General features: G+C 36.9%; 1 protein-coding gene across 1 annotated transcript in view; it reads left to right on the top strand.

The window, feature by feature from the left end:
* The first annotated feature begins 1,827 nt into the window (after positions 1 to 1,827).
* ARHGAP5 (Rho GTPase activating protein 5) overlaps positions 1,828 to 19,780 on the top strand; it is a 108,816-nt gene continuing 90,863 nt past the window's right edge. The window contains exons 1-2 of the mRNA XM_031952253.1: positions 1,828 to 1,908; positions 14,396 to 18,274. Coding sequence (XP_031808113.1) covers positions 14,552 to 18,274 — 3,723 coding nt within the window. The 5' untranslated portion in view covers positions 1,828 to 1,908; positions 14,396 to 14,551. The remainder of the gene's footprint in view (positions 1,909 to 14,395; positions 18,275 to 19,780) is intronic.

The raw sequence follows: 19,780 nt of genomic DNA, 5'->3' as shown, positions 1-19,780 counted from the left end.
TTAAATATTTTGCTTTACAGATGATAGCCCCTTTTTAGAATAAATATAAATCTATCCCCTTAGAGGAATCACCCAATTCTTCTACATCAATAACTTAGTTTTAAGTTTAACAACAACATGAAACAGATCTATGATTAACAAATGCTTTAATTTCATAGAATCTGCTGAAAACTACCAGCATGTGAACTTTGTGACCTTGGACAAGCCAGTTAACCTCCTTGGGTATCAGTTTTTTAATCTGTAAAAGATCCGTGAATTGTATTCGATTATCTTCTAAGTCCCTTTGAGCACCAAGATTTTAGGTCTATGTTTAAACTAAGATTTGGCTTAGGGCTCGAGTGCCCTCAAAGAATGGATACTATAAACAAGTGATTTATTTGTGAAATTCCTAGAGGTAAAGGGCTGGAAATGACATAAAATTAGGATACAATGACACGCAGAAAGTAATAATGCAAGCCATTAAAAAAAAAGCAAAGCCCCAAGGGAAGCGGCTAATGGAGAGATTTTAGTCAACAGGGATGGAGCATCACAATACCCTTTGCCCATGTCTGTCTTACCCTCTTCTTGTTCTAAACTCTTTCAAAGCGTGTGTGTGTGTGATTATGGGCCCGAGCCCTTATGCCTTCCGTTCGCTCAGAAATAAGACTCCTCCTCTTGGCTTCAGCGGAGTTTTGCCTTCCGTAGAAGTATGGCATTGACTCCAACGTACATAGTGGGCGAATAAATGCCTCCTACTCGTGGCCCCCCCGCCCCCCCCCACACACACATTGTTAAGAGCCCTCGCCTGTGCTCGTGCAAGCGTGTTTGCGGGTCTCCTTTCCTCCCTCCCAAAGCATCTGCCCGCTCCGGGACCGAGAAGGGATTAATTTTGCCCGTGCACATGCCCAACGCGATCTCCGGCTCTCTCCTCTGCAGCAGAGCGGCTTGCCCTGAGCTACGGAGAGAAAGCGAGGAATGAGGAAAGGGAAAACGGGGGTGGCGCTTAAGCTGTGTGGCATGTTGCTTTCAAAGTGTGGAGGGTGGGATCGAGGAGTAGGATAAGGAGGAAGGGAAAAGGAGAGGGAAAAAAAGGCACACAATCCCCAATGGGTGAAAGGGAGAAGGTGGGAAGGAATGGAGTAGGCGAGAGAACCAATGAATAGGGTAAAGTGAGGAAGAAAGGGGGGGAGGGAATTCAAAAACCAATAGGGGAGTTCGAAGTGGGGGGGCAAGAGCCGAGCTCCCCAATCCGCTCCCCTCCCCCCTCCCTAGCTCGCGCCTTCCCCGGCTCCTGGGAGACGAGGGCCAGGGCGGGGCTAACATGGGAGAGAAGCGGGGGGAGGGAAGGGAGGTGTTGGGGAGGTGAAGGACTGCTGCGGGGGGGGGGGGGGGGGGGGGGGGGGGAAGGAACGCGAGGGCGCGCGCGCGCGCGAGGGAGCTTGGAGCCGTGGCGGCGCCTCCGCTCCGGGTGTGGGGATGTGCGCGCGCGCGTTCCGGCGGCGGTGCGCGCCGGGAGAGATGCTGAGGTAAAGTTCGGGAGAGAGGGAGCGAGAACCGTCAGCGAGGGGGAGCTAGAGCGGCCGCCATTACTGAGCCCAGCGCGGCGGCCGGCCGGCGGGCAGGCTGCGACGGGTGGAGGGGCCTGGGGGGGAGGGAGAGAGAGGGGGCACGAAGACCCAGCCGCGGCCGGGCTTGGCGATTCGGGGCGTGGAAGGGGGGGAGAGGGGTGACTGGAGAGACGCGGCGGCCGGTGCTGCTGGGAGGCGAGCGGAGAGTGGTGGAGGAGGAGGAGGAGGAGGAGGCGGCGGCGGCGGCGTGAGCTCTCCCCAGGAATGTCGCTGCTGCTGCTGCCGCCGCCACCCCTGCCGCCGCCGCCGCCGCCGGGGCTGCTGCCTTTGAGGAGGAGGCGGAGGAGACCGACCGTGTTAGGTAGGACCTTCTCTTTTCCCCGGGGCCTGGTCAGGGTCGCTCCCCTCTCCTCACTCACGCCCGGCGGCCACAAGCGCTGCGGCCGCCGATTGCAGCCAGTTCCAATGGCTGTCTCCCCACCCCACCCCCCGCCCCGGGAGCCCTCCCCTTCCAGGTCGGTGGGCCAAGGAAGATTGGGGCAAAGTGTGGTCGGGGGTCGGGGGTGGGAGACAGCGAACGTGAAAGGCAGAAAGAGCCGCTTCCCAGGTGACGCGGTTCACACGGACAGGCCGGCCGGCCGGCCTGGGAGTTGGGGGCGACTGGAGCCGGCTTCCTCCCTCCGACTCCCAGTTTGCTCCCCGCAGCTCCCGGGCCCTGGTGGCGAGCGGCGGGCGGGGGAGGGAGGAGTAAGGTGGCGGTGCTTCTCTATGCCTCCCTTCCCTGGCTTCTCGGGGCTGCCGCCGCTGCTAACGAGTTCCACCTGGAAGGAGGAAAAAAGGGGGATGGGGCAGGGTGGGGGCATGTCAGCTGAAACGGAGTCTTCGCTCCGAACTTAAGCCTCTTTCCAAGTGAGCTGCTCTTTCACTTTTACTCGGGTCTGTCCTCCCCACGCCACCACACACAATCGCACTCTCCCTCATACTCCTTCCCTTTTCCCTTCCCTTCGGTTTCCCTACCTCCTGGGGCTCGGGGAGAGAGAGCGAGAAGTTTGGGCTACGCCACCCTAAACACTAGGTCCTATCAGCGAACGCAACTCCCATCCCAGCGCCGCATTTCAGTTTCTACGGGAATAACCTCTAGCCTCCCAGTCCTTTGGTTTCCACTAAGGAACAAGTATCGGGGTGGGGGGTGGGGGGAAGCCGCGCGGGAGCGCGCGCGCACTTATACACATTAAATATATACACACTTACCCATTCCCCTCCCCCCTCCTCTTAGCGTTATTAGAAATGCTCTTGAGGTGGAGTCTGGAGAATGTAGACTCGGTGGAAAGGTAGTGGGAAGTGATGGAGAAGCTGGCTCCAAGGACGCTTGGGAAAATTATGACAAAGTTGAAAGAGAGAAGCTTAACACTCTTTTTTCCCCCCCTATAAAACCTAAGTGTTGGATATATTTAAAGGGGAGCTGAAGTGCTTTAAACCTAGACCACAATAGGCCTCTAGGTGGGTGTGTGCACACGAACTTTGAAGTTTACATTCTCAGATAATTTGATTTTACTTTGTGACGTTTGCAGCAAGCAACAGTGGCAACATTTTAAAAAAGATGTTCTTTTTATCTTGACAAAGGGGTCACTGTACTAATAATCTTCGTAATATCTTCAACAGGTGTCTCTTTCTTTATAAAAAAATCCCACATACAAAACCCTGGAAAAAAGAAATGCAAAAAGAGAAAATTAGGAATGGTGACTTAAGAGTTCCCATTTGAATGAAAGGATACTGATTGCTGGTGGCGTGATTTTTCTACTATACCAGAGGATCGCAAATATATAGGCCCTCAGTATAGATCTGAGTTATTAAGCTGTCTTTAAATTACAAAATTATTGTAATTTTATGAATTTGTATTGCCTGTTTAATGTCTATCCATATTACTTATATTAAAAGCCTTACAAAGAAGGGGGAAAGAAGGTAAAGTGTAGAACCCAAAAAAAGTAAGACTTCTGCAAAGTCATATTATGAAATCTGAGAGTGCAAAAAAACCAAAAATCCCAAACCTTTCAGGTTATCAAGTCATAGCATCATTGTTTTAACAGATTTTATCCTCTGGTGGAAAGCAACAAGAAAAAAAAAAAGTTCATTGAAAGACAAGATGGTTGTCTTTTGTAGAATTTATTTAATTCACCTCATTATATTGCATTAAGAAAGCATTTTTTATTTCTGTAGGTAGGAGGAGGTTCTTTTCATTTGAGATTTGACCACATTTAAAATACCTTTTTGAAGGCATTTTAAAGATAGTGTCCTAATTTTGTCATACAATTTTTTTATCCTTAATGTTTTGAAGTCATATGTTAAAAAGAAAAAAGTTTCACAGATAGTACTAGTATATTTTGTTTCACTTGAAATTTAATTCTTTGCTTTTTACCTTGTGAGTGAAGGTCAAAGGATGGAAATTGGTTAAAATGGAAATTACTTTATTTACGTTCATTATTTGGAATTTAAACTAATTTTCAATTTACAAAAATCCTATGATTTAAGTTTTTTGTTAACTTTAAAAAAATCTTAATACTTGGTTCGGGTTAAGCAATATAAGCACTTCTATTTCTCAGGCTAGATCTGGCTTGTAATGAGCCATTTATTTACTAAATGACTTTAAATACATTACTCATAAGACCTGGCCTTCAGTTTTCTCATCTAAAAAATGATGTTGAAGTCGATATTTTCTGAGCTTCCTTATGAAATTTATCACTGACTATAGTAAAATAATCAAAAGTTGACATGTAATTTTAATTTTATGTTGAATAGCATTGACTTTATAACTTTTACTAAATGTTTCTACTGTGTGCAGGGCATTGTAGTGCTAAGTACGCCCTAGGTGTATGTAAAAAAAATTTTTAAATTCATTAAATCTTGCCTTTCAAGGTGTTTACAAAAATCTAATAAGTGAGATAGGACATGTATATAAACAAATAAGGTATAAAATAGAATGTGATAAATACAGAGAAGAGTTTGGTCAATGTGAGAAGATATCAGTAGGATTTTTTTTTTTTTTTTTTTTTTTTTTTTGGCCGAGGCAATTGGCTTTAAGTGACTTGCCCAGGGTCACAGAGCTGGGAAATATTAAGTTTCTCAGACCAGATTTGAACTCGGGTCTTCCCGGACTTCAGTGTTTGTGCTCTGTGCCTCCTTGTTGCCCCAGTAGGGATATTGTTTGTAGAAATTTCACTTAAAATGTTAATTTTCAGTTTATAATCATGACCATATTCATATGATGACTGCTGAAATTAATTTTCTTAACTTTACAGGGCTTCAAGTTCTCTAATGTTTTGGAAATTACTTGCTTTATGTGAAATTTTAATGCCAATTTGATATCTATTTCAATATTCCAATGTGGAAGTCCAATGTGAGTTAATGAACTTAGACTTTTTCAGAACTTTTCAGAAATGTTTTTTAGGAATTCTTTTTTTGCAGAATCTAATTTTGTCACTTCCTTTTACCTTCATTTTAAGGTACATGGTAATAAACATTCTTCATTCTTGGAGGATTTAAGATAGCCAATTTGTTTAATTGGCATTTTAAAAAATTCTAATATTAACATATAATTTGCATAACGTGATAGTTTCATGCCCTAAAGTCTTTTTATATGAAATATTTAAAAGAATCTAGTAAAATTCAGTTATGAAGGAACACTGTGGTGATTTTTTTTTTTTAGTAAAATGAAGAAGCATTTTGTAACTTTACTTTGATAATTTGGATCTGTGCTGAATACCCCTTCCACCATGAAGAGTGAAACCCTTATTTGTCTTCTAATAATCATACTCATAGATATAGAGTTATAAGGAACCTTAGAGGTTATCTCATCCAACCATTTCATTTTACAAAAGAGGAAAAGTCAAGCCTCTTTCCTCTTCTCCTCTCTTCCTTTTTTCCCCTTCCTCTCCCCTCCCCTCCAGGTTATATAGGAAGGAGAGGGAAAAGGGAGTAAACATTTATATAGCACCTAGTACTAAGTGCTTTGTTAGTTTTTTTTTTTTTTTTTAACATGTCTCATTTGATTTTCACAACAGCCTTGTGAGATAGGTACTGTTTATTCTTCCCATTTTACTGAGGCAAGTAAATATTAATGAACTTGCCCAGACAGGGTCAGATTTGAACTCATTTCTTCCTAATTCTAAATGTAGCACTCTAATCAATTCGCAACACTAGTTGCTGCTATGGGTTAGAATTGGTACTTGACCTCAGATCCAGCATTCTTACTGCGCCATATTGCCTCTGTAATTACCCTTTTCTTAAAGTTTTCCCTAAAGGATCTGCTTAACTGGCTGAAGGCTTTCTGCCTAGTAGGTATTTAGCATCTCTATGTTCAAGGTAATTGGCTAGGTGTTAGATTCAAAGGAAAAATAAAAAATAGCCCTACCGGAGGATTTTACCATATACTGGAAGAAATATTTTAAAAAGCTCCATATTTAGAGATAGATTGGGATATTACATGTATGCAGATAAGTATATTCATGTGTATATATGTATATATCTGTGTGTGTATCTATATACCATGAATATATACATGAACATTCTTAAGAGCCTTCTCCAATTGAATGTTTATAAACATTTATAATACATTCATATATGCATATGGCTATATATATATGTATGTATGTATACATGCATATATGTAAATTTAAGGGAGAACACTAATAACTAGGAAATCAGGTAAGGTTTCCTTTAGGAGGCAATATGTAAATTGAACCTTGAAAGAAGCTGTGGTTCTATAAGACAGAAATGAGAATATAGTGTATTCTTGGTATGAGGTGATAGTGTACAGTGACAGAAATAGGGAAGGGAATAAACACTTTTATATTGCTAGCTAGGCACTGTTGAAAAGTCTTTACTAATAAAATCTCATTTGATCTTCACTCTAACTCTTCCAAGTAGGTAGGTAATGTTATAATCATCATTTTACAACTGAGGAAACGGAGGCAAAAAGGTTAAGTGACTTGCATAGGGTCCCATTGATGAGAGATAGAATGCTGCATGAGGAACAACCAATTGGCCAGTTAGACTAAAATATAAATGTATCTTGGGGGGGGGGGGGGGGGAGCTAGTAGGAAATAAACCTGGAAAAACAGTCTGGAACTATATTATGAAGGATTTTAAATGTCAAGTACAGAAGTATTTTTAAAATTTTAGGGGTATTAGGTAGCCATTGCAAGTTTTTGAGTCCAGGAGTTTGACATACTGTTGCTGATTTAGGAATATAACTTTGGCAATTTTGTGCAGGAAGAATTGGAGAAGGAAACACTAGAAACTGAGAGTGCAATTTAGAGGCTTCTGCAGTGGTAGTAGTTGCAGTGAGAGCTGATGAGGACTTGAACTAGTGGTATGGTCATTGAAGAGGAGCGGTCATAGATGAGAGATAATGTGAAGATAAGGGTCCATCAGTGTTGGCATCTAAATAGATTTGGAGGATGAGGGAGAATTGTTGAGGATGACTCAAAAGTTTCACACAACTACAAGTACCTCAAATGAAATAAGGAAATTTGGAGAAGAGATAGATTGAGAGGAGGGGTGGTTAATTTAGAAGATTCCACCTTGGGAATATTGACTTTGAGGTGCCCACAGGACATTTCAGTCTCAATGTCCAACGTAAATACAGTAAGGAAAGTAAGGTAGGGAAATAGAATCATGCGTGTTGAAATAATTGAATTCATGTTTGTTATGTGTTTGTATTTTAGTTAAATTTAAAAGGAAAATCTCGGTGTATCTGTGATTCAGTTCATCCATTAGTGTGTCAGCATGCTTATTGACCAAAAGATGGCACCTTGTTTACAGAAGTTTAAGTCAAAGTTTGTAGGTATTATAAAAAATAGGATTCTTGCCACCTTCTGCTCCCTTTTCTGCCTTTAATTTTGGTAAGGGTGGAAATAGTATTGGACTTTAAGATTATTTTGTATTTCTTGACTCTTTCTTGGGTTCCTTGGCTCCAAAAATTTAGCATCAGATGCTCATTTTATTAATAATTTTTAATTCAGTAATTCAATAATTACTTAATACTTGATATATAAATAACACACATATTATACACACATACACATACATACATATTTCACCCTTAGAAATACAAGTAAATAAGGGATACTAAAATGTTTAGTAATGTAGATGTAGATAATTTGTAATTTTTAAATTAACTTTTACCTTTTCATTAACATTTGCAATATACTAATTGATTACCTAAATCAGTTCAAATTTACTTCCTATCATGTGTCTTAAGGATTTGGACTATAAAATAGTATATAGGAAAGTTGAAATGGTATACTAGAAAGTCTTATGAACTTGGAGACAAAGAACCTAAGTTTGAATTCTGCTCTGCAGTTGAGTACTGTGGGCAAGTTTTGACCTCTGGGACTCACGTATAAATTTTTTCTCACATGTAAAATAAGAACTTTGGACTAGGCAACAGCTATTGTTCCTCCCAGCTCAGAATATATATATATATATATATACACACACACACACACACACACATATATATATGTGTACATATATATGTACACATATATATGTACACATATATATATATATGATTTGATGCTCAATGAGTATACCTTTTGTAGTTAATCACTCAACTTTTAAATATTTAATTGTAAAATAGTTCATACAATAAAATTTTCTTATATTTCAGGATAATGCTAGAAGAGGTGGTCTGCAGGCATTTTAACTTGTATTGTTAAGAATAGTTTGAATTTTAATTTTCTTTGCTCATATTCTGTTTGACCTTTGGATTTCACCATCTCCTGTTGAACTCTTCCTTTAACTTTAATTACTCTTCTCTTTGACCTTTCCTGTCCATTAGTCCTAGTAAGACCCTAATCTGGGTCCTTTTTCTTTATCTATACTTTCTCTCTTGCTGATGTTATCAATATCCACAGCTTTTGTCATTATTTCCATACAGATGACTGACTCTAAGATCTAAACATCCAGTCAAAATCTTCTCTCACAAATACCAGTGAGATACTGTGCATCTCTACCTGGATATTCCATGGGTATCTTCAGTGGAACTTGTTTACATTTTACCCTTTACCTCCAAACTTGCAGTTGATGTTTAAGATTAGTCTATCCTATCATCTAGTTTTGAAACGTTGGAAGTTATCCCTGATTGTTAATCTGTTTACATTTTACCCTTTACCTCCAAACTTGCAGTTGATGTTTAAGATTAGTCTATCCTATCATCTAGTTTTGAAACGTTGGAAGTTATCCCTGATTGTTAATCTTTTCATTCTTCATATACTGTCAGTTGCCAAATCTGGTTTTCTGCAGCTCCACAATCTCTTTCAAATCCATCTCTTTCTTTGCAGTTATACTTGCTCTTCCCTAGTTCAGGCCCCCATCACCTCTACCTCTTGAAATAGCAAGATTGCTCCAAAGCACAAGTCAGGTAGGTGCCAACACACCTACACTTAAGCCAGCCTTTCTTAATCTAGATTCAAAGGATCTTAGCTTGTGGCCCTATTATGTAAGTTAGCTATGTGACCTTGAGTTTCTGTTTGCTCATCTTTAAAATATGATTAACTCGAGTATTAAATCACAGACTTGTTAGGATTGTATAAGTAAGTATATAAAGCAGTTTGTAAATAGTCATGTGCTAGACAAATTCCAGTTATTATCTTTTTTATTATTTCTTAAAGTTGCCCTTTCCCATTGACAGTGTCTCTTCCTCTATCTAGTTTATCCCTTTCCAATCCATCCATCATATTTCCTATAAGAACTTTATTTCCCACATTCCAAGTTCTTCTGTGTGACTTTTATGATTCTGAAATCTTGGCTCAACTTTCATGTTGAATCTTTTTCTTAATACTCCTCAACTATGGACCTCATTCCCTTTACTGTATCTCATAAAACTCATCCTTGTTCTTTGGACTTTTCTATACATAATCTTCTAACTTTCTCTTAAGTTTTTTTATTCTTGTTCATCTGCTACTCAAAGATGCAGTTTGTGTTATACTTTCATGAAATTTCTACCAAATCCCTGTATTCTCTGAACACCTAATACGTGAATGTATGACAGATATTAGGTGTTTGCTGGATATTTAGGATCATAGACATAGATTTAAAGTTAGGATGGACCTTAAAAGACTATTGACTCCAATTCTTTTGTGGATGAGGACACTGAGACACAGGATAAGTGACTTGTTCACGGTCATGCTGCTAGTGAGCATCTAATGTACTTGAGCTATACTATCTTCACAACTCCACATTTAATGTCTTATCCACTATGCCCTGGCTTCTTAAACTCTGGGTTGTGATCTCATATGAAATTTCTTAATTGAATGTAGGGGTTTTGGAATTATGATTTATTATGACTAAGTGTTTGATTTGCATTACTCTTTATATACTTGTATACCTGGGGTCATGTAAAAATTTCTTAAGTGAGAAGGGGTTGCCAGTGGAAAAATTTTATAAAGTCCTGTAGCCCTGTACACTATGCGACATGTCTCTTGTTTATTGCTTTCCAAGAATGATGGCTTAAGTGCAGTGATGAGTATTTTCCTTATTTTTACCATCAGTAAGAGAAAGTGTGCTTATATTGCAATATGAAGGGTTTGCAAAAGCCTTTTTTGAAAGGTCTTTCAGAGTAAGGTCTCAGAAATATTAGATCACCAAGAGAGATTACAATTTGAATCTAGAATAAAAGAATTTGTTTTAGGTCAGTGACACTGTAAAGCTTGTCAAGACACTCCTCATTTCTATTATAGTTTATTACATTTGACTGGACTTGTTACTGTCACATGTTCTTTTAGTTGAAGATGCTAATAAATCTGATTCTAAAGTCACAGAGTAGGGGAGCTTCTAGGGAATCTCAACTGAAACTTTTTGAAAGCATTTGGACATATAGACTTTAACTTGATTAAAATTAACACTTAAAAATTTTAAACATAAGAAATGAATTTTAATTTTAATTTTATTTTATTTTTTGGTTTCATATGATCTCATCTCAAGGCTAGAATTTGGGTCAGATGCCCAGAATGGAGGTGAGAGATATGTCAGTTTAATTCAGCAGACATTTATCAATTGTGTGCAAAACCTTATTTTAAGCAAAACTTGGTTAGGTAATTACCCATTTTTTAGGGTGCATAAAGTTTAGTAAGGGAATATGGCACATTACTAATTATTAAATTTTTAATTAAGCACTTAAAGGAAAATACAGTGTTTGTTAGGAGTCTGTGATGGAGTGAAAGTTTACCAGCTGATGTGATTATCAAAGAAGGCTTTTTGGAAGAGGTAGTATCTTTCAGCCTTATGACTGATTATAGTACAAGCTTTAATTTATTATCTCATTAGGAAAGTTCAGTTTTCATGTTAGTAATTTTCAACCTATAGATAAGTTTTTAAAAAGTAAATCTTGAAGTGTTTACTATTTCTCTTTCACTTCAAGTAATATATATCCTTGATGTATTATATCAAAACTTTCAACTTCATTTATGCTAGATAATCTTATTTGATTAATTGTTCAATATGTAGCCAAATTTTGATTTGAATTTGGTCTACTGAGTTCCTCTGAGTTGAATATTTGCAAATTAAAATATTTATTTTATTTGTCAGAGATGGGAGCATTTAATTTCTCAGTTGCATCTCTCGGTGGTCTTGGAAATATAAAATATTTTATATATTTAGACTTTGAAAATATAAGTTTCCTATCTCCATATTTTAAATTGAAAAACTGTCTTGCTTTAAAAGTAGATAATATTTTTAAAGCACTTAGTGCACTGATTGACACATAACTGGTGTTACATAAATGCTAACTGTTATTATTATTATTATTATTATTATTATTGTATTCCAAAATATTTTCAATTGAGGCTGCATTTCAGGTTATACTCACTGAACTTTTCAAAAATTAGTTGTTCCCTTAAATATTATATAAATGAGCATAAGAATACTATTTTGAATTATCATTATTGATCCTGTCTAAAGGAGTTTTAAAAGTTATTTTTAATTACTACATTGAAATTTGTCTTTTCTTTTATTTTATTTTTTTTTTTGGTCACTGAATTCTAATTTAGTATGAGCTCTTTTGGGGCTCCGAAATATATGAAAGACATTTGAAATATGAGAAAAACAAAACAACCCAACAACAACCAACTCTTAGATACCACATTGAGATAAATTGTCATGTCATTACCTAAAAATTATATTTAGCTGACATCCTTAAACATTTAGGACATTGTACATAGTTTCCTATATTTCTTGGCAAAGCATCTCCTGAAATAGTTTGGACATAGAACATTTCTGGACTTGAAAATTTGACATAACCCATAAATATTGGTCTGACCATTATGGGAGTTGGGAAATTTTAGGTAATTAAGCCTTATCCATACCCTCCTAAATTTCTGCAATAAGTTCCTTCAATAACTATATAATTCATGTTCACCATTTTAGAGAAAAGCAAATGACCAGCATGGTAATCCTCTTTTGGGATTCCTATTTATATTACATAGTACATCAGGAATCTATGGAACATAATTTGGACAATACTGTTTTTGTGCAGTATTTTAGAAGTACAAGATAAAATATTGCTTTTAAATGACATCTGCTGTTTTAAATAACAGTTATTATTAGGAAGTAAGAGGGAAAGAAAATTTGTTCAAATTCTCAATAAATCTTAAAAAAAATTTTTTTCAACTCCTCTGAAACAAAAGCTTCTTAAACTTTTTCCACTTGTGATTGATTCCTTTTCTTCCAAATTTTATGCTCCCAGGTATAAATCAAACATTTACTGATAATAAGTCATAATTTCACAATCTTCATATTCAGTTACAAGACTCTGACCCACAAAAATAAATTTTGCTCTAAAAGACTATTTAGAAATGGATAGCAAATTAAGATGAATTTAAAGTTGTTTCTTTTTTTTTCTGGCATTATTTTACAGTGGAGTAGTTAAGTTTCCTCTAAATCCAAGCTACAGATTTACTTCATTTGATCAGGCATCCTTTATATAATTGTACCTTGCTCTAATGTCTTTAGGAAGTTAGATGGCTCAGCGGAAAGAGTACCAAGGCCTACAGTCAAAAAGACTCATCTTCTAGACTTCACTTCTCTCCTTTGACATTACCTATGTGATCCTGAACAAGTCACTTAATTTTGTTTGCTTCAGTTTCCTCATCTATAAAATAAGTTGGAGAAGAAAAATGCAAATTCTCCTGTATCTTTGCCAAGAAAATCTCAAATGGAGTCAGGAAAAGTTGAATAGGATTGAAAATGTCTCAACAAATGATGTTCTCAGAGACTATTCAGCTATGTATGTTGGAGGTGCTATTTTCTCTTCTAAACAAAATAAATCCAGACTTTTAAAAAATTTCTAATTCTCTGATTTTTAGTTTTTTATACATCACTTTTGTCATCTACCTATTATTTCTCATTGTTGTCAATGTATGTTCTTCTTGTAGTCCTACCCATAATTATTTTTAATATGCTGCTACAGCTTGGGATAATAGCCACATTTATTAAATCAGTAAGCTTATCTTGCACAGTTATAAGGCAGGCTATAGTCTTCATATCTCTTCCAGTAGACTAAAGAATGTGGATTTTGTGATAGCTAATTTTGAGCTTGAAGATTTGGGGTTGTACTTTAGATAATAGGGATTTCAAGAAATTTGGCTGCTGGACAAGTGGGGTGTTATAAATAAATAAAACCCCTTCTGTATAATGTAATTGGTTTTTAACATTTAAACAGTTATGTTTAATAAATTTTAGAAAATGAATTTTTTTTGGTGTTCATTTGATACAGTGAGGTATAGGTACTCTTTAAAAAAAAAAAAAAGGAAAACTTAAGAATATCACTTAACATTAACTGATATGGAGCTAGGTATCTTCTACTTCTTAGCTCTCTTACTATGGCTCATATGATACCAGAATTACCATTTAGTCACTATCTGATATGCACATAACAAAAAGAACTTTGATCTAGATTTTAGAGGAAATCCTGACTGGGTTAGAGTGCCAGTTTTATGAAGCTCTATAACACACAGGTGACTTGGATAAAATAGGTCATAGAATAAATCTACTAGAGCTGGAAGGGGCCTTAGAGGTTCTGTAGTCTTATAATTTACATGTGAGAAAATGAAGACCCAGAAAGGCAAAGTACTTACTCAAGATCACACAGCTAATAAGTGGCAGGAAAAGCTAAAATATCTACCTAGCTATATTCTGACTCCTAACTTAGCACCTTCCTGCCCTGGCTTGTTAAGTGTCAAGAGTATTTCGATTACTAGTAATAGCTCAGAACCTCAGAAAACAAAAAGTTGGAAAAATGGGGTTGTTGAATTGTAAATTATAAGAGTCAAGGACATTTGCAAACAGAATTTTATTTTTCCCTAAGCAAATAACAGCAAGAAAATACAGTGTTTTATATATGAGACTGTAATTTTAAATTTTCTTTTAAGATAATCTTTTATTTGAGGCAGCACAGTTAGTAACTAATTGATAGTAATAACACTGCTACAAGATTCTGTGATTCTAAAACCAGTTTTTCATTTGATTTTTAATATAGATAGACCTTTGAGGTAGATAATGTGTATAGCAGTATACCCATTTTACAGATGAAGAAATAGAAACTCAGAGAGGTGTGATATCTCAAGATCACCCAGCTAACAAGTAGATGAATCAAGATTTGAACTCTTGAACTCTATCTTCTTCTTCCAAGTCTAGAATACCCTTCTTCTTTACTAGACCTCTACACTGTCATATATAAAGTACAAAGATTTAGACAATTCTATGAAACCGAAATTGATAATTTGCTTTATATTGAGCAGCTACGTTTTGTGTAGTAAATTAAAGAATTGACTTTTTTTTCTTTTCTCTAGGAAGATGATCGATATTATGAAGACTTACTTTCTGCACAGAAATGAGGAAAAAACAATATAGTTCTGAAATTGAAGATTTATATTTTTATGGAATGTTTTCAGAATGAGAAATACATCTGGTTACCTTAGTGAACATAGAAGGATGAGAAGAGCGTTATGATGGCAAAAAACAAAGAGCCTCGTCCTCCATCCTATGCTATCAGTGTAGTAGGGTTATCTGGGACTGAAAAGGACAAAGGTAACTGTGGCGTTGGAAAGTCATGCTTGTGCAATAGATTTGTGCGTTCCAAAGCAGATGAATATTATCCTGAGCATACCTCTGTGCTTAGTACAATTGACTTTGGAGGACGAGTAGTCAACAATGATCACTTTTTGTACTGGGGTGACGTAACACAAAGTGGTGAAGATGGAATAGAATGCAAAATCCATGTCATTGAACAGACTGAGTTCATTGATGATCAGACTTTCTTGCCTCATCGGAGTACAAATTTACAACCATATATAAAACGTGCAGCTGCATCCAAATTGCAGTCAGCAGAAAAACTGATGTACATTTGCACTGATCAATTGGGCTTAGAGCAAGACTTTGATCAGAAACAAATGCCTGAAGGGAAACTCAGTGTAGATGGGTTTTTATTATGCATTGATGTAAGTCAGGGATGCAATAGGAAGTTTGATGATCAACTTAAGTTTGTGAATAACCTATATATACAGCTGTCAAAATCAAAAAAACCTATAATAATAGCAGCAACTAAATGTGATGAATGTGTAGAACATTATCTTCGAGAGGTTCAGGCATTTGCTTCAAACAAAAAGAACCTCATTGTGGTAGAAACTTCAGCACGATTTAATGTCAACGTTGAGACATGTTTCATTGCACTGGTACAAATGTTAGATAAAACCCGTGGCAAACCTAAAATTATTCCCTATCTGGATGCTTATAAAACACAGAGACAACTTGTTGTCACAGCAACAGATAAATTTGAAAAACTTGTGCAAACTGTGAGAGATTATCATGCAACTTGGAAAACTGTTAGTAATAAATTAAAAAATCATCCTGATTATGAAGAGTATATAAACTTAGAGGGAACACGAAAGGCCAAAAATACATTTTCAAAACACATAGAACAACTTAAACAAGAACATATACGTAAAAGAAGAGAGGAATATATCAATACACTACCTAGAGCTTTTAATACTTTGCTGCCAAGTCTTGAAGAGATTGAACATTTGACCTGGTCAGAAGCCCTAAAATTAATGGAGACGCGGACAGAATTTCCATTGTGTTTTGTGGTGCTAGAAAAAACACCTTGGGATGAAACAGATCACATAGACAAAGTGAATGATAGGCGGATTCCATTTGATCTCCTTAGCACTTTGGAAGCTGAAAAAGTCTACCAGAATCATGTACAGCACCTAATATCTGAAAAAAGAAGGGTGGAAATGAAGGAAAAATTCAAGAAGACTTTGGAAAAAATTCAGTTCATTTCACCTGGACAACCCTGGGAAGAAGTTATGTGTTTTGTAATGGAGGATGAAGCTTTTAAATACATCACTGAGGCTGATAGCAAGGAGGTATATAGCAGACATCAGCGAGAAATAGTTGAAAAAGCCAAAGAGGAGTTTCAGGAAATGCTTTTTGAACATTCTGAACTTTTTTATGATCTCGATCTTAATGCAACACCGAGTTCAGATAAAATGAGTGAAATTCATACAGTTTTAAGTGAAGAACCCAGATATAAAGCTTTACAGAAACTTGCACCTGATAGAGAGTCCCTTCTACTTAAACATATAGGATTTGTTTATCATCCCACTAAAGAAACGTGTCTTAGTGGTCAAAATTGCATGGACATTAAAGTTGAGCATCTGCTTGCTAATAGTCTTTTACAGTTGGATCATGGTCGCTTACGTTTATACCATGACAGTGCCAACATAGATAAAGTTAATCTTTTCATTTTGGGAAAGGATGGCCTTGCACAAGAACTAGCGAATGAGATAAGGACACAGTCTACAGATGATGAGTATGCCTTAGATGGAAAAATATATGAACTAGATCTTCGGCCAGTTGATTCCAAGTCGCCTTACCTTTTGAGTCAGTTATGGAATGCTGCCTTTAAGCCACATGGATGCTTCTGTGTATTTAACTCTATTGAATCACTTAGTTTTATTGGGGAATTTATTGGAAAAATAAGAACTGAAGCTTCACAGATTAGAAGAGATAAATATATGGCTAATCTTCCATTTACATTAATATTGGCTAATCAGAGGGACAGTCTTAGCAAAAGTTTGCCTATTCTCAGGCACCAAGGGCAGCAGTTGGCAAACAAGCTACAGTGTCCTTTTGTAGATGTACCTGCTGGTTCATATCCTCGAAAATTTAATGAGACTCAAATAAAACAAGCTCTAAGGGGAGTATTGGAATCAGTTAAACGTAATTTTGATGTTGTAAGCCCTGTTCCTACTAACAAAGATATATCTGAAGCTGACCTAAGAATTGTCATGTGTGCCATGTGTGGTGATCCATTTAGTGTGGATCTTATTCTTTCACCATTTCTTGACTCTCATGCTTGTAGTGCTGCTCAAGCTGGACAGAATAACTCTTTAATGCTTGATAAAATCATTGGTGAAAAAAGAAGACGAATACAGATTACAATATTGTCTTATCATTCTTCTATTGGGGTAAGGAAAGATGAACTCGTCCATGGATATATATTAGTTTACTCTGCCAAAAGGAAAGCGTCCATGGGAATGCTTCGAGCATTTCTTTCAGAAGTTCAGGATACTATTCCAGTGCAGTTGGTGGCAGTTACTGACAGCCAGGCAGATTTTTTTGAGAATGAGGCTATCAAGGAGTTAATGACTGAAGGAGAACACATAGCAACTGAGATCACCGCTAAATTTACAGCACTATATTCTTTATCTCAATATCACCGGCAAACTGAGGTTTTTACATTGTTTTTCAGTGATGTTTTAGAGAAAAAAAATATGATAGAGAATTCCTATTTGTCTGACAGTACCAGAGAGTCAACACATCATAATGAGGATGTTTTCCTTCCATCTCCCAGAGAGTGTTCTTTTTCCTATGGTGGCTATATTGATTCAGAAGATGATACTGAAGCACCACCACCATATAGTCCAATTGGGGATGATGTTCAGTTGCTTCCAACACCTAGTGACCGTTCCAAGTATCGATTAGATTTAGAAGGAAATGAATACCCAATTCACAGTACCCCAAATTGTCATGATCATGAACGAAATCATAAAGTGCCTCCTCCAATAAAACCCAAACCAGTTGTACCTAAGACAAATGTAAAGAAATTGGATCCAAACCTTTTAAAGACAATTGAAGCTGGAATTGGTAAAAACCCAAGAAAACAAATTTCTCGAGTTACTTTGGCTCATCCTGAAGATATGGATTCCTCAGATAACTACGCAGAACCTGTTGACAGCATTTTTAAACATAAATGTTATACTGATGAAATTTATGTTGTCCCAGATGATAGTCAGAATCGCATTATTAAAGTTAGAAACTCATTTGTAAATAATGCCCAGGGAGATGAAGAAAATGGATTTTCTGATAGAACAACAAAGAGTCACGGGGAACGGAGGCCTTCAAAATACAAGTACAAGTCAAAGACGTTATTCAGCAAAGCCAAATCTTATTACAGGAGAACACATTCAGATGCAAGTGATGATGAGGCCTTTACCACTTCTAAAACAAAAAGAAAAGGAAGGCATCGAGGAAGTGAGGAAGATCCACTTCTTTCTCCTGTGGAAACCTGGAAAGGTGGCATTGATAATCCTGCTATTACTTCAGATCAGGAATTGGATGATAAAAAAATGAAGAAGAAAACACACAAAGTAAAGGAAGATAAAAAGGTAATTATATTTAAAAATTTTAAGTTTTTGTTTTAAAATTTTAATGTTCAAGCTTATATTTTAGATGTGTACAATTTTAAAAGACATTGGATTTGATAAATTAACCCCATTTATTGCTTGTGTAGCATTTGTATTCATGAAAATTTTACTATTCTATATCACATATTTAGTAAGCAGCCATTTCCAGGCTTTTCCACACTTGAATTATATTATCTTGAATGTCTTCTTTTAATTGCATGAGTTATGATTGCATTCCACTTATTGGCATTAATTAGTAGTTGTGGTTTCTTTTATTTTAATGGGAGTCTGATTTGATCTTCTGTTTGTGTCTGTCTTATATGTGCACACAATTCCAGATGGATAGAATTGTTTGTACCTTGTACCTTATAGAAATAGCCTTTAGGGCCTCATATAAGGGTCAGTTAAGGGATTTTTTTTCTGCTAGCTTTAAGTGAAGTGGGAACATATCACCTCCTTTTTTCCTCTTTCTCCTTCTCTCCCCTCCCTCCCTTCCTCCATTTCTCCCTTTCTCCTTCCTTCCCTCCCTTCGTTCTTCCCTATCCCTCTCTGCCTTTCCCTCTTCCTCCTTCTTCACCTTCTTCCTCTCCACTTCTTCCTTCCCCCTTCTTCCTCCCCCCTTCTTCCTTCCTTTCTTCCTTTACTTCCTCTTCTTCCTTCTTTCTCTTTTAAAGAATGTAGTGTAATGCCTCACACACACAAAGATTCTCAGTATATGTTTATTGAATGAATGTTGTATTTTCCACTTAGTACAATTTTATGCCAGATGATTGTTAATTAATAGAACTTTTACATATATTTTAAAGTCAGAAGTTTGTGGATATAACTTTCTAACTTTTCAGTAGCTGTGATGGTGACTTTTTAATGTCACTTTTTTTTGCTTTCCTCATTAATTTATTCTTTCTTGTCACCATATTTTTCCTAGAACACAAGTACTACTTCATAGAAATAATTTTATTTGTTTCAGTTTTGACTTTTTTCTTTTTTGTTAGTATATTGAGTATAATATGTATGATAAATTGTGGGTAGGCTAAAAGGTTTGAAAATTTTAGTCATGTAAAATTTTTATCTTTTGGGGCAGCTAGGTGATAACAGTGCATACAACACTAGCCCTGAAGTCAGGAGGACCTGAGTTCAAATCTGGCCTCAGACATTTAATACTTCCTAGCTGTGTGACTCTGGGCAAGTCACTTAACCCCAATTGCCTCAGGCTCTCTCCACACACACCCCCTCCCTACCCCCCAATCTGTTTTATATTTCCTTGGTACAAAGAAATGATTTACTCCCTGGAACATTAGAAGCCTGACAATATATGGTATGACACTATAGTCAGAATTTGAATTTTTATGAAAATTTATTTTTCAGAAATTGATTTTTATTTTTGCCTTCTCCTAGTATCTTTTGACTGGGAGCATATTTATACAGGTAAATGGAAATAAAAAAGAGTCCTCGGAGAATTTCTTAGCTTGATAAGCTCAATAAAGAGAT

The sequence above is a fragment of the Sarcophilus harrisii genome, chromosome 2 (assembly GCF_902635505.1).
Source record: "Sarcophilus harrisii chromosome 2, mSarHar1.11, whole genome shotgun sequence".
In the NCBI taxonomy this organism is placed as follows: Eukaryota; Metazoa; Chordata; class Mammalia; order Dasyuromorphia; family Dasyuridae; genus Sarcophilus; species Sarcophilus harrisii.
This window is presented reverse-complemented; position numbering and strand designations above follow the sequence as displayed.